Here is a 15,637-nt window from a genome sequence, read left to right as displayed (position 1 = left end):
CAGTGATATCTATTCTGTGCAAGGGACTAACATAGCTTTGTTTTTATCTTTTCCTCTGATGTCTTGAATTTGAATGATTATGTGGAGACAAGGAACTTCGAATGCTGTTTTACTAAGGCATCAATAGTCAAGAATGTTTTATTGTCATTTGCCCCGAAACGGGAAAGTGAAATTTTTATTTGCGGCAGCGCAACAAATATGTAAACGTAGTACTCTGTTCACACGGCGCCGGTGGCAAGGTAGCGCAGCGGTAGAGTTGCTGCCTTACAGCGCTTGCAGCACCAAAGATCCGGATTCAATCCCGACTACAGGTGTTCTCCTTGTGGGTTTGCTCCGAGATCTGTTTCCTCCCACACTCCAAAGACGTACAGGTTTGTAGGTTAATTGGTTTGCTGCAAGTGTAAATTGTCCCTAGTGTGTGTAAGATAGTGTTAATGTGCGGGGATCGCTGGTCGGCGCGGACTCGGTGGGCCGAAGGGCTAAACTAAACCATAGTAAACAACAATAATGTTCCAAATATATACTGTATTTTGGGTTATGTTTCGGGTGGAGACCCTTCTTCAGTCCCGCTGAGTTTCCCCGGCTTTTTGGGTCTATCTTTGGTTTAAGCCAGCATCTCCAGTTCCTCCCTACACACACTAAAATGCTGGAATGACACTGAGGAATGGTCATGATCCAAAAAGTTACCTCTCCATGGGATCCAAGCTCCAGGGATGCTGCCAAACCCTTTGACTTACTCCAGCATTTTGTGCCTTTCCTTGATCACGTAGAGATGGTTGTGTCATGAGTGGGTAACAGAAAGCCATCAGTCTGAAGAAGGGTCTTGTACCGAAATGTCACCTATTCCCTCTCTCCTAGATGCTGCCTGACCTGCTGAGTTACTCCAGCATTTTGTGATACCTTCAATTTGTACCAGCATCTGCAGTTATTTTCCTACACAGATTGAACTGCTTGTTCAGTCAGTAGGTTGTATGTTATGCATTGAATGAGGGTGAAAATGAGAGGTGAAATAAACAGAGACCTCTATTTGCAGTACAACCATTTTTAAAGTAATTATTTATTCACAAATGAAATGCAGGATATTGTAAAACTTAAGAGGGAAGCAGATGTCATTGTCATCAGACATTTCCCCGTGATATTTTAACTGTGAAACTTCAGTGGAACGACAGCTGTGTCAACTGATGTGCTGAAAGAACATCCCATCACAACAGTATTTTTATCATCAGTGAAGATATCAATGTCTACTTTCAAGTGAAATACAGATCTGAAGTGTTATCACCCCCTGTATTACAAGCGCAGAAGAACAAAACAACATTTCAATATTTGTGCATCAAGGCAAGAGGTGAAGCGAGGAAAGATTTAATAGGAAACCGAGGAGCAACTTTTTCCAATCAGAGGGTGGTAGGTGTATGGAACGAGCTGCCAGAGGGGGTAGTTGATTAGCCATGATCACATTGAATGGCAGTGCTGGCTCGAAGGGCCAAATGGCCTACTCCTGCACCTATTGTCTATTGTAGCAACATTTAAATGACATTTGGGCAGGTACACAGATGGGAAAGGTTTAGCGGGAAATGGGCTAAACGTGGGCAGTACTGTAGATGGGGCATCTTAGTCGCCATGGACAAGCTGAGCTGAAGGAACTGTTTCCATGCTGTAGGACTCCATGACTCTAGTTACGCAAAAGTAGGATGAAGTCAAATATGAAGTGGAAATCTTGACAGTGGGCCACATACATAGCTTTTGAAATCAGCTGTGGGTAAATCTGATTTATCTGCCTACACATGAAATAATGAACAAAATATTCATCAAACTTGACTGTTGCTGATTGAAGATAGGTGGACCATGATGTAATTGAACTAATATTTGTTCATGCCATCAATCAAGGGAGCAGCTGTATCCAAATGACATGGGACATCTGCTCGTGTCTCATACAAGTAACATGTACCTTATGGAAAGATAACATGTGTTATCTTTCTATAAAGTAACACATACCTCCACTTAATCCTAATTCCACAAAGGAGCAATGTGCTCTATTTAATCATAATTCAAATTCTTTCTGAACCACTCAAACACAACCTCCAAATCATGATACAAATATAAACAAACATAAAGCTGTTTCCATTTTTGCATCATTCTGAATTCAAATTAGTACATAAATGCAATTATATTTTAAGTTTGCATACCTCACTTTTTGTGACCCCCCCCCCTCAGCATTCTTTGCACATCTCCAATCCTGGACTTTCCACTTTAATTTCATATTTCATGTATCTTGCTGTGTTTTATGACTGCTGGCAGATCAACTTCCCTCCTGGTATAAATAAAGTTCTATCGTATCGTATTGTATCGTATCGTATCACTTACCTGTGAATCAGAAACTAAAAATATACTTTAGTGGGTTTGAATTGAGGAGCTGGACGAGACAGTATTGCCTCCCAAATAAAATCCAAGGCTTAAAATAAAAAGCTTTTTCAGGAATAATGATGCAGCCAGATGTTGTTGACACGTCAACTTAATAGTTCTAATTAATACCCTTACATATAATGCGGTTGGTGCATTAACACAGAAATTGAAACAAAATTGAGGCACTTTTGATTAGCACTACTCATGTTAATCATTAACTTAAAACTTCAGGGCTTTGTCTTAAATTCTTCATAAACCGGCATTAATTCTTATTGTTTATATAATGGCGTAAAAATTGTGACTAATGCTGAACTCATTAAATGATGGACAGATGCTCTTTAAGATTATTAAAGCACATATGAAGAGAGATTTGGTTTAATCCACATTTAGAAGATTATGCAGCGACTTGTAACTGCTGCATAAGAGCCACATCCATCAGAGCCATGTTCGAGTCCCAAAGTAAAGCTGCCCTAAAAAAAAAAACTTTCCCAATGAATTTAAAGTGAATTGCACCGATTTTGTTATCTCTCGTCATTAAAAGATGTAAATTGTGTCTTTTAAAAAAAAATAGATAACCTAATTTTTCCAGCTCTTTTCCTTCAAATAAATAGTAAACATAAATAGCTGTGAGAACATCAGGTGGCAGAATTTAAAGATGAAGAAAAAGTTAATAATGCCTTCCTTCCCCACAAATTGCGATTGAATCGTTAGCATTTTCATGTCTTATTTCATGTGAAAGAAAATTTTGAAACTTATACAAAAGGTTATGTATTAATCATCAGTAGACTATTTTAACCCAAAATGGAAGATACCCTGTAATTCAAATGTAACATTTTCCATTTGTAGCTGATCGCCATTCTGCTAGATTATATCATAATGCCCATGATAAGGTTTTATATTCTTTTAATTTAATTAAAGACGGTCAGAATTTATCATCTGAGTTTATCCTGAATATAAATCAAATTTAATAAAGTCATTCGCAGATAGCTAGGCTGAGTGTGAGAATTAGTTAAATAATACTAATGATTAATCCGTTCTTAACATACAACAAACAATTTCCAAGCTGTCCACTCTATGTACTGCTATGAATCAGGTATCACACGAGTCCACATCGGCAGATACACCTATTTCCATTTAAACGACAATGGAGAACACAATGGCATTACATTTTGCCCTTCCCTTTCACCCACCTCCATGTCATTTTTCTTTGTTTCCACTTACCTTGAATGACCCTTCATACGGAAGTAACAGATTGTTCATGCAACACATTTTTCCCCAGCTAGACTCAACCCTAATATCAGAGCTCCATTAGCTGGGAATGAAAGTTAGCCCTTCCTCAAGGACATTTTCTCTGTTGTTCTACATCTAATATTTCAAAATGGGACATGTAAAATTCATTCCATTAATACAAATTATTGGGAGCGATGGGCTTCTGTGATTTCCCAATCTTGTAACCGAGAACAGTTGGCCCACATAATTGACTTGAACGAGCCACATGCCAATGCTTTGCATTTTCGAAAAGAAGCAAGTTTTACAGATTCTCCTTTGCGATTTTACGTTCAACGAAACAATTCCTTAAATAAATCCCATTTATAGATTACTGAAGTACACCACAGACTCCATTGGTAATCACTACCAAGAGTCTTGGCTGAATGTGCTCAGTTCAATCGAGATGGAATTCAAAGTATATTATTGCACCACGTAAAATATATCATTTATCAATCTGTCTCTTGCACCGTTTTTAGATTCCGTATGGCTCCAAACCATCTCATCTTGCTGACTGCTGCCACAGCCTGGTAGCTTTTCAAAATACCGACCTTAGTTTTAATCCTGAAACCCTTCCTTTGTTCACTTTGAGTGAAAATAGTGGTGGCTCAACCACATTGTGTTTAATCACTCAGTGTACAGAAATAACAAGATAACTACATTTTAGTTTTTATGTTTCCCTTGAATAGAAAATCTATACCTCAACCCATTTTACCTCATTAAGTATATCAGTGCCTTGCTATTATCATCAGGATAGTATTATGTGAACTGACTCTCGCTTATTGCATGGATTTTATTCAAGTTTCACTGCTCATGCTAAACATTTAACAATAACCATTTTAAATTCATCAAATATATTTGAAATATCTAATATTCAAACAGCGAATGGAAACCATTAGATAACAGCTAACAACTGCATTTATAGTACATAAAAGTATTGAAAATATGAACTTTCCTTAGATATCTATAGTGCAATTTGCCAGTTTGGTCTTGGAAACATGGCAACTCTTGTGTACTGTCTACTATTCTTATACTCTTAAGTATGATTGTACACAGAACAAGTAAAATTGTTCCAGAACTGTATGCAAAAAAAGGAATTTCACTGTACCTAGCTACATGTGACAATAAAGTACCATTGCCATTGCATGGGACATTGGCTTACTTATGGCACAGGATCAAGGATAGCCCATTCAACTCCTGCCACCCCCACCCACCAGGTCTGTTTGCCAATTCATGCCAACTGTACCCTGGCCTTGCTTGCTAACTTTTGATCCACATCTTTCGATCCATTTTCTTAACAAAACTGTATCAATCTTGGTCCTGGGAGATACAATTGGCCCAATGTCATAGATTCTTGGGGGAGAGAGTATGAGGATTTCACTCCGCTTTCCCTAAAACACACAAAAAAATCCTAGTGTCCTACTTAGCTTTACTTATAAGATTAAATGTCTTTATTATCAATTTCCCCAGCAGAGGAGATAGCTTTTCTGAAAACTACAATTGTTTCCACTTCGAATACTTCAGATCATCCACGAACCATTCCGACTGAACAAAACGTAAGTAAACTTTGCACAACTCATCGCTTTAACTTAACCCTCTATGCCCAAAATTCATGCACTTTCAGTGGAGTGTCACAAAGGAATAACCTGCTTCACTCCTTCATTCCAACACCATCAAAATAAAAACTTATCTTGCTCAGGATAAATTCCATTAACCTTTATAGTTCCTTCTAGGTGGAATGAACTGGAGTTCAACGTATGATCTCTGTGGCTTTTTTACAACACTTTGTTTAAAGCCAAGGAAATTGACTGATTTGTTTTTATCAATCGTGGAGCATTAAGAAAATAAAATCAGTAATTTTCACCATTTCAAAGTTGGAATACACAAAAATTTGAATGCTGCAATTGCTAATAATTTTATAAATTGAATATGTTCAATTGCTTCAAATGATCAGGAAACATATGTGTTTCCTCTTGCCATTTTTGTTTTGTTTGAATCTTAAAAACAATATTTCTTAATTCACTGGTTATATTTTTCATTCTACTGATCTCCAATCACTACCAGCTTGGAAAATGTTTACACTCAGTTTCTCAGTCTGTTCCAAACTCCAGGCTATTCATTTGCCGGTATGGTTTCAGTAATTGTACAGTTAAACCACAGGCACTTGTAACATGTATATATAGTTTACACAGCTGAAACACTACCAGACAAATCACTAGGCTTTTCCCAATTTTTCCTATTATTAGTCCTCTGGCAAACAAGTTTAGAACAGAAAAACACCAGCTGAAACTTCGGACATTATATATAATAGCCATGAGCATACTCAACAGTAACAGTGTTGGTAAATCAGTTGTTATTCTCAGATGCCTCATTTTGAGTGCGAATCGTAGAATTTTGAAATTTTAGATATATGCCTCCAATCACGGTGTTAACACATTATTGCTGCAGGTTTAATGTTCTCTCCACTTGACAACATTCAAGGTTTCTAAGTTTTAAGTAAACTTTGAACCAAGGAAATAGAAGTGAAAATCAATTCCATCTCTGGCTACCATCATTTTCCAATTTAGTTTTTGGTTTAGTATCAGCTTCTACAAGAACAAAAGTCAAATGCATTTACATGCAAGCCTGTTAATTTGCTAAATCATATTCTGTGCTCTAAAATGACAGGTGAAGCCGAGAACAGCAGACATACCTGGGTGGCCTTAGTCTGCTCTTGATTAAACAAAGTACTGCGTAACTTTATAAAAGCAGCCAAACAAGTAGCTGAAGGTGAAGGTGGCACAATTTTCTATTGGATTGAACTGTCTAAACCTGGTACCTGAACACATATTACAAGGTAAAGCCATTTTATGAGTTTCCCTCTGGTTAATCCATGCTGGAGCTTTAACCAAGAGCCTTTCTCCTTCACCCTTTCATTAGGCACTTCATCTCATAACTAGGATAAAATACATTTAGACTCCAAAAACAAACTAGCAGATGAGGAGTTGGCAAGTTGCACTCATTTTACACGGCTGTTGTTAGGGAGCCCAACAATTGGAGGATTATGGAAGGGATGTTGAAAATATCCGCAAATAACAGGTAATTATTGTTGTTACTTCCATGACAGTGAAATAGCAAACGGTTAAACACTGCCCTTTCCATAAAATAGTCAGACTCCTGCTTTTATGACAGTTAATCCAGAGTGATTTGGAGAACTCCGCAAAAGCACTAAAGTGAGGATTGATTTAACTAAAGAACCCTAAATAACACAATGACGGGTAATTACATTTTGCTGCATTTTACTGGCATTTCTCTGCCCCCTTGCAAAATATTTCATTGCAGCCATTTATTGATTAAGTCATCTTAAGTTATTGCAAGCAATCAATGCACATCCTCTCACTTCATTAACCCCAAAACTACGGAGAGAAATGACAGATAAACAGCAGCAGCATTTAAATTTCACCCAGCACACATTTTACTTTATCGACTAGATTAGCTAGTAAACTTTAAGCTTGTCAGTGCCCCGTTAACTTTCTGCAATACGCTTAAAATAAAACAAATACCAGTGTCTTGCTTCCATTCTTGCAGAGAGGCCCCCGGAAAACTCCCTTGATGTTTCTGAAATGGCCATTGCTCAGGTGTGTAGAGCTGATGACAATATAGTAACGCGCCATATGGTGCTGTAGCTCCCATGCACAAAGTGCACACACACACAGTTCAAGTGGACTGCAAACGAGAAGCGTGCTGGTGATGTGCGCTTGGAACACAAGGCGCTCACTCAATGAACGCTGCTCCTCTTTCCTCTCTTGTTTCACACTGGTCCAGCAGCATAAGCAAATGAGGCATTAGCTAGTCAGCTTTTCCGTCTACTGCTGATTCGCCCTGCTTGGAGCAGTGTTGCCCAATCTCTTTGCATCTCTGCTGCGCGAATGAGTGTCCTGAACCTCACTCAGTCTGTCTCTCGCAGGCAGAATATTCACACACCACAAAGAGCTGCTGGTCTATCACACCGGGCCAATGGCAGAAAGCCACTAGCCTAATACTGAAAGCTGTCTGAGAAGTACATATGTCACATGCTGCTTCTGCACATTACTGAGTCAACCTCACAAAATCGAACACATGGCAAGCATCCACCAACCAGCAGACAGCCACCACAGCATTCATAAGAATTCTTACACAGCATTCATAAGAATCAGTGCAAGAGTCGGGCAGGTGAAAGAGTTCCACAAAGGATCAAAGCAAGGACTGTATGTGTAGGAAGGAACTGCAGATGCTGCTTTAAACCCAAGATAGACACAAAAAGCTGGAGTAACTCAGCGGGACAGACAGCATCTCTGGAGAGAAGGAATGGGTGATGTTTCGGCTCGAGACCCTTCCCCAGAACTGTAGTTTCACTGCTGACACCAAACAGCCCACGTGGCAGCCCATCATTTCGCCTTCAGTAAATCACCATGAACAATCATTTATTCACATCGCTGTCACATTAGCACATTGAGGTCTGACAGAGCAAAATAACTAAGGGAAGAGGCGCATGTTCCAGGATGTCACAGGAGAGATGGCAAATTAGGACGGTTATTTCTAAATATTGTCTGGAGGCAACATGTAATTGAGTTGCCTCATTTACTATTACACAGGCCACTAGAGAGAACCCATTGAAAGCATTGTTTTATCCGACTAACACCACTTTGCAGTGTGCTATAACTGTTTGTACAATGCCTCCTGTGAAATATAGTTTGATCACCAGCTCTCAATCTTGGGCATTTGGGGTTTAGTTTCCTATTTTTTCCCCTGGATTCATTTGTATCCAAAACACGAGACATTGTTTTCAAGAAAATCTCTGCTTTCTTTGTAGAGGTCTCTTTTTTTCTCTCTCCTGATTACACATGACTTTTTCATGCAATTTGGCTGATGTGCTTTAAATATCCCTGAAGTAAATCTATGAATTCCCAGATGGCCAGCCATATGGGCCTTGAATTGAATTCATTTTAGCTGCCGCTTCTTAACGGCAAATTACTATTTTTCCAGTAAGCAGTCATCAGAAATGTAAGGATTTCAATGAACTTGATCTAATCTACCGGTTGGATTTCATACAACATAATTATTTGGCAAAGTATTCAAAATGGGCCGGAAAATTTTGTTGTTAACTCTATTAATGCAATTTTTGCTGATATGTATTATACTGAATCTATAACAATCCCTTTTACATGAATCATGTATACAAAACCATTGGGGGTAGAAATTTATCCGTGCTGTTTTTAATGAACCAATTAACGTGTTTAGTGATTTTTCTGTTCACTACTTCAATTAAGTTATTGTCTACTTCATTTAAAACACTTTGGAAGTTTTATTAAAATATAAGTAAGAAATTTATATCCCTTGGCAAAGAAAAAGTATTAGAATCCATATAACTAAGCCTGCAAGTTTTTGCCTGTTTTGCATATAGTGGAGAGATATTTATGATAATAGCTTCTCTTAAATGTCAAATCTATTTGAATTGATTGTTATAACATTTTGTAACATTTAATAGCAAAATATACTATTGCTGCAGATTTATGCAAAAGTAACTGGGAGAAAGTTGCCTGAAGTATTGGCTCAGCTGGCAGAGGTTCTGCCTTCCAGCACCAGAGAGCAGGTTCCATCCTGACCTCAGGTGCGGCATTGTGTGGAGTTTGCATGTTCTCCCTGTGATTGCCTGGGTTTCCGCCCACATCCCAAAGGCGTGCAGATTTGGAGATTCATTTTCGTCTGTAAGGAGCGGACACGAAGGTGAGATAACATTGAACTAACGTGACAAAAAAACACACAAAGTGCTGAAGTAACTCAACGGGTCAGGCAGCATCACTGGAGAAAATGGATAGGTGACATTTGGAAACCGACCCAAAACGTCACCTATCCTTGTTCTCCAGAGATGCTACCTAGCTCGCTGAGTTGCTGCAGCACTTAGTGTCTTCTTTTTGTAAATCAGCATCTGCAGTTCCTTATTTCTACATGGAACTAATGTGAATGGGTGATCAATGGTTAACGTGGACTTCATGGGCCAAAGGACCTGTTTCTATGCTGTATTTCTAAATGTTTTATGGCCTATGTGGTAGTAAATTACTCCCACAGAGTTCTGTGGTTATATTATACTGCTCACTAGTACAAAGCCTTTTTGTGGATATTTCAGTTTGATTTTGTAATCTTGCTGCGCCTGTTTCAGCTCTTGACAACACAGATTTTCTTGCTTTTGTAAGAATATTTCATGTATATTCTTCACATTTCTTGAGCTGCACCTACTAATTTACAAATTAAGTGGGACCACATATTGCCTGCATTCTTCCTTTTCAATATTATCTCTACCTTGTTTAGTCAGGGTTCCTGGTAAAGAACAAGTTGGGTTAATTCAAAATGATCGGAACTGCACAGAACCTTCTGGGATTTATCTGTAGTATTGTTCAGAGGCAGAGATCCTCAAGAGGGTATTAAATTACCAGCTTGACTCATGCACTCATTTTTTTTTTCTTCGTCAATAAAAAATGACAGGAGAGTTATGTCGCCCTTTTATGCCAGCCTAATGCAAATTTCTGCTTCACAGCACAGGACAACTTCGAGGCCAAGAGGTGGCCCCTTTCATCCCAAGCTTAACTCCACACCATTCATTCCAGCTCAATTAGTACATGTTGGATTGAGGTAAGGTGAAAATTGAAATTTTCAACTTTTCAGAGGCAAATATTTCTCTCTCACTTTTCCTGTGCTTTTTCTTTTTTTAAAAAATCTATTTTACAGACCTTTTTGTTTTGCTCCCAAACTCCATTTCCTTTCTAACACTCACTGAAGGTTTTCTGCTTGTACAAGCCAGCCAGTGATCTTTTCCTGTTCTCCTTTCATGTATTGAATCAGGAATCACAGAATGGTCAGCATAGGAGTGAAACAGCCCAGCTATTATGTTGTTTGGAAGATATAATATCTCACTGCATTCTACATGTACCAGTATGTGTGCTACAGTCAGGCATCTTGCAGCGGTCCACAGTGACTGGAACTCCTGTAAAGCAGCAGGAGATAACAATATTAACAGCCGTAAGCTACTAATTGTAGATACATTTAAATGCAATTAGCCAGACTCTGTCGTTTGAAGAAGGTGCTTACAAGTCATTCTGTTAATTAACTATACTGCGGGTAATTTTAATGAGTTCAAAAAAATGTTAAACAGAAGTGGGGTGAAAGTGGGGAACTAATCTGATGCTGTCAGCCTCCTGTGGAGCAGGAATGGGTGACGGACATGTGCAGGGAAGGGGTTGGGAAGCAGGTGACATGGAGGTGCTGGTGACGGAGTGGCTGTGTTCCTAGTGATCCATCCTGGTACAGTGGAAAATGAGATGAGATGGGAAGTTTAGCTTACTTGAGCTTGAGGTGTGGTGAGAGATAAAGTGTGAAAACGCTCACCCCCAGATCAAGGGACAGTTTCATCCCAGCTATTATCAGGCAACATAACCCACCCTATCACCAACTAGAGAGTAATCCTGACCTGCCATCTACCTTATTGGAGACCTTCAGTCTATCTTCACTCGGTCTTTACTGGACTTTGTTTAGCACTCAACGTTATTCCCTTCACAAGTTCATAATTCCCACTGGGCCTCAATTCCAATTTTGTGCCTCTTCCCTTTGTCAAACCCCCAGTCTTTCAGAAATGGATATTCCCCCTTTTCAAATACTGTCTCTTATCCAGCCTTCAAAGTCCTCTGGATTAGGGAATTCCAGTCAATCGCCACTTTCTGCATGAGCATTACTTCAATGTCTGCCATTTTGGCAGTTTCTTTTCTTAATTGTTCCATTGAAACATAGAAAATAGGTGTAGGAGTAGGCCATTTGGCCCTTCGAGCCAGCACCGCCATTCAATATGATCATGGCTAATCATCTAAAATCAGTGCATAGACACAAAAAGCTGGAGTAACTCAGCGGGACAGGCAGCATCTCTGGAGAGAAGGAACGGGTGTCGTTTAGGGTTGAGACCCTTCTTCAGACCCATCTTAAGACTCTGGAGAGAAAGAATGGGTGACGTTTCGGGTCGAGACCCTTCTTCAGACTCTTCGACCCACAACATCACCCATTCCTTCTCTCCAGAGATTCTGCCCGCTGAGTTACTCCAGCTTTTTGTCTCTATCTTCGGTTTAAACCATCGGCAGTTCCTTCATACACATCTAAAATCAGTACCCCGTTCCTGCTTTTTCCCCATAGCCCTTGATTCCTTTAGCCCGAAGAGCTAAATACATACTTTTTTTTTAAAGTATCATGCAATTCAAGATTAGTTTCCCCTAAATCAGTAGAATTTGCAATAACTTCTGGATGAATTTCTGGGTGGCATGGCAGCACAGTGGTAGAGTTGCTGCCTTATAGTGCCGGATACCCGAGTTCCATCCTGACTGTGGGTGCTACCTGTGGGTACGGAGTTTTATGTTCTTCCCGTTACCACATGGATTTTTTCTGGGTGTTCTGGTTTCCTCCCACGCTCCAAAGACGTACAGGTTTGTAAGTTAATTGGCTTGGTAAAATCGTAAATTGTCCCCAGTGTGTGTAGGATAGTGTTAATGTGCAGGGATCGCTGGTCGGCACGCTCTCGGTGGGTTGAAGGGCCTGTTTCTGCGCTGTATCTCTAAACGAAACTAAGCTAAACTAAATCATGTGGACCCTTGACACATTGCATGTCAGTCTAGCCGATGATGTCTCTGACATCAGGCGGCTTGATCTGGAGCTTCCGAACTGATGGCAGGTTGGTCAATGTTGGTAACATCACAGAGTAAGTAATTCTATAACTCTACATGTGATCATGACACAGACAGTCTGTGCTTTCTTTCTTCAACCTTTAGCAGGTGAACTAGTCCATCCATTGATGGTGACACTACCAGCAGCACCCCAACACAAGATAGACAATAGACAATAGACAATAGGTGCAGGAGTAGGCCATTCAGCCCTTCGAGCCAGCACCGCCATTCAATGCGATCATGGCTGATCACTCTCAATCAGTACCCCATTCCTGCCTTCTCCCCATACCCCCTCACTCCGCTATCCTTAAGAGCTCTATCCAGCTCTCTCTTGAAAGCATCCAACGAACTGGCCTCCACTGCCTTCTGAGGCAGAGAATTCCACACCTTCACCACTCTCTGACTGAAAAAGTTCTTCCTCATCTCCGTTCTAAATGGGCTACCCCTTATTCTTAAACTGTGGCCCCTTGTTCTGGATGCAAGCCATTCAGTGAAGGCAGGGGATCCTTGGGCCAGAAGGCAAAGAAACGCCCATCTGTAGAAACCCTATTCCCACAGTCTTCAGAGACACCACATCTTGTCTGGACCTATCTGAAAACCATTCACAACCTCAGCTCTTCAATACAATTATCATAAACATAGGGAGGGGTTTGCAGAATGACCTTTGCCTGGACAGCTCTTTCCTTGGAGATCACGGTAATGGTGACTCTCAACATCTTGGTCACTGGATCATTCCAAGCTTCTCTGCATGCAAGAAGGAGCTGCAGATGCTGGTTCACACCGAAGATAGACACAAAATGCTGGAATAACTCAGCGGGTCAGGCAGCATCTTTGGAGAAAAGGAATAGGTGACGTTTCAGCTCGAGACCCTTCATCAGACTGAGAGTCAGGGAGAGGGAAACTAGAGTTATGGGAAGGTACAGAACAAAGCAGAGCCTTCATCTATGACTTAGGAGAAAATGGAGCCCACAATGGTTCATTGTTGGCTGGGGGTAACAAAGGGATACGAACGGTGAAATTAGCAAGAGGACTAGAGTGGGGGGAGGGACGGAGAGAGAGGGAAAGCAGGGGTTACTTGAAGTTAGAGAAATCAATATTCATACCACTCAGTTGTAAACTGCCCAAGCAAAATATGAGGTGCTGTTCCTCTGCTTTGCGTGCTTCTGCTTGCCTCTCCTCTCATATTACCTGTACTACATTCCATGTTTTCTCCCCTGGCCTTCTTGGTCACTGGGATTTGTCAATACCTCCGTCATGAATGCAGGCAGCCACTGGCTGCTCTCGTGGGCAATAAAGACTCTGATTATTCGTCAACAGAAAGAGTTCCCCTTCTCTATCCAGCTGGTCATTGATCATGCGCAGATCACCTCAAAGGTGAATGCCACAATCTTTTTCCACAACTATATCAAAACTGATAGCATTATGGCCACTGGTCCCAATGCTTTCCCCCTACAACACTTTGGGCGCTTAATAGGAGGTCCAGCATTGCACCCTCTCTAATAAGGCCATCTATGGCAAAACACAAATTGCTGGAGGAACTCAGCAGGTCAGGCAGCGTCCGTGGAGGGAATGGACAGGTGACACTTCCGGTTGGGATCCTCCTTCGAAAAAGAATACGGAAAGGGGTGCCAACCTCAAACATCACCTCTCCATTCCCTCAACAGATGCTGCCTGCCGGAGGGTGGCACAGTGGTGCAGCGGTAGAGTTGCTGCATTAAAGCAGCAGAGAACTGAGTTCAATCCTGACCTCGGGTGCTGTCTGTACGGATTTTGTACGTTCTCCATGTGACCATGTGAGTTTTCTTCGGGTGCACCGGTTTCCTCCCACATTCCAAAGACATACAGGTTTGTAGGTTAATTGTAAATTGTCCCTAGTGTGTAGGATAGAACAAGTGTACGGGTGATCGTTAGTCAGCGTGGACTTCGTGGGCCGCGCTGTATCTCCAAACTGCATAAATTAAAACCAGACTTCAGCACTTTGGGTTTTGCTCAAGATTCCAAAATTTGCAGTTCCCCGTGTCTCCAGGGCCCTCTGTAAATCATTCAAGAAAACTATCCTAAACGCACTTAAGAAATTACAACCCATCCAAGCCCTTTACATTATTGATTGGGATTCCAAGTCAATATGAGGGAAGTAAAAAATCATCTATTATGGCCTTTATCTCCTCAACATGAAATTCTCGGACATGTATTATTCCAGGAGTGCCGTGCAGTGATCACCCACCAGATATGGACACTTTAATGCGCTGTACAGCCCAGCCAACTGCAGACAGCAGCTGGCGTTAAAGGAAGGGCAGACCTGCAGATTCAGACCCTGAGGCCCATGGGGCAGGCCAAACCACATTAACATCAGAAGGAGCAGAAGGTTCCAACCCGAAACGTCACCAAACCTTTTTCCTCCAGAGATGCTGCCTGACCCGCTGAGTTACTCCAGTACATTGTGTCTATCTTCGGTATAAACCAGCATCTGCCCTAGCTTTCTACATTTCAGGGAATTTCCCAGCTTAACAGCAGCAGCCTGAGCTGGAAGCATTGGCCACAAAGGGGTATTTTGAGAAGGCGAACGAGAGGGAGAGAGGGAGAGAGGGAAAGAGGGAGAGAGAGAGAGAGAGAGAGAGAGAGAGAGAGAGAGAGAGACAGAGAGAGAGAGAGAGAGAGAGAGAGAGAGAGAGAGAGAGAGAGAGAGAGAGAGAGAGAGAGAGAGAGAGAGAGAGAGAGAGAGAGAGAGAGAGAGAGAGAGAGAGAGAGAGAGAGAGAGAGAGAGAGAGAGAGAGAGAGAGAGAGAGAGAGAGAGAGAGAGAGAGAGAGAGAGAGAGAGAGAGAGAGACCTTTCTTGCGGAGACTGCTAATTACTAATCCCCATATAATCTTCTCCACATTCTAAAAGTTAACACCAACATAGGATATCAATAATTAGCTGGGAAAACCCAGATGGTGCATATTATTCCCTCACATCCCGCTGTGCTGATTTATCTGCACTAATTGTAATATATCAATGAAAAAATACTTGATCCTATTCGTTAAATGCCTTTTTACGACATCTCAGCACATCATAATGAGCAGTACGAGTCTCCGTGGAGTAACAGTGAACGGTGGTTGAGGGCTTGAAGACTTGGACCTCATTGCAGATATTCACCATTGCAGCCAGTGTAGCTGAGCAACTCGGTGAAAGACGATCTTTGGTATATTGCCTGAACATTGGTGACCTCCCAACAATGGCGAGATGTCCATTGGGGAATGTTGCCGACTGGCCC

The 15,637-nt window shown here is 41.1% G+C and overlaps 1 protein-coding gene across 1 annotated transcript in view; it reads right to left on the bottom strand.

Moving 5' to 3' along the window:
- Positions 1-7,552, bottom strand: part of znf804a (zinc finger protein 804A) — a 242,407-nt gene extending 234,855 nt beyond the window's left edge. Inside the window, exon 1 of the mRNA XM_078404071.1 lies at positions 7,209-7,552. Coding sequence (XP_078260197.1) covers positions 7,209-7,319 — 111 coding nt within the window. The 5' untranslated portion in view covers positions 7,320-7,552. The remainder of the gene's footprint in view (positions 1-7,208) is intronic.
- Between the last annotated feature and the right edge of the window lie 8,085 nt (positions 7,553-15,637).

The sequence above is a fragment of the Rhinoraja longicauda genome, chromosome 8 (genome assembly GCF_053455715.1).
Source record: "Rhinoraja longicauda isolate Sanriku21f chromosome 8, sRhiLon1.1, whole genome shotgun sequence".
NCBI lineage: Eukaryota > Metazoa > Chordata > Chondrichthyes > Rajiformes > Arhynchobatidae > Rhinoraja > Rhinoraja longicauda.
The sequence above is the reverse complement of the archived record's forward strand: the minus strand, read 5'-3'. Positions and strand labels throughout refer to the sequence as shown.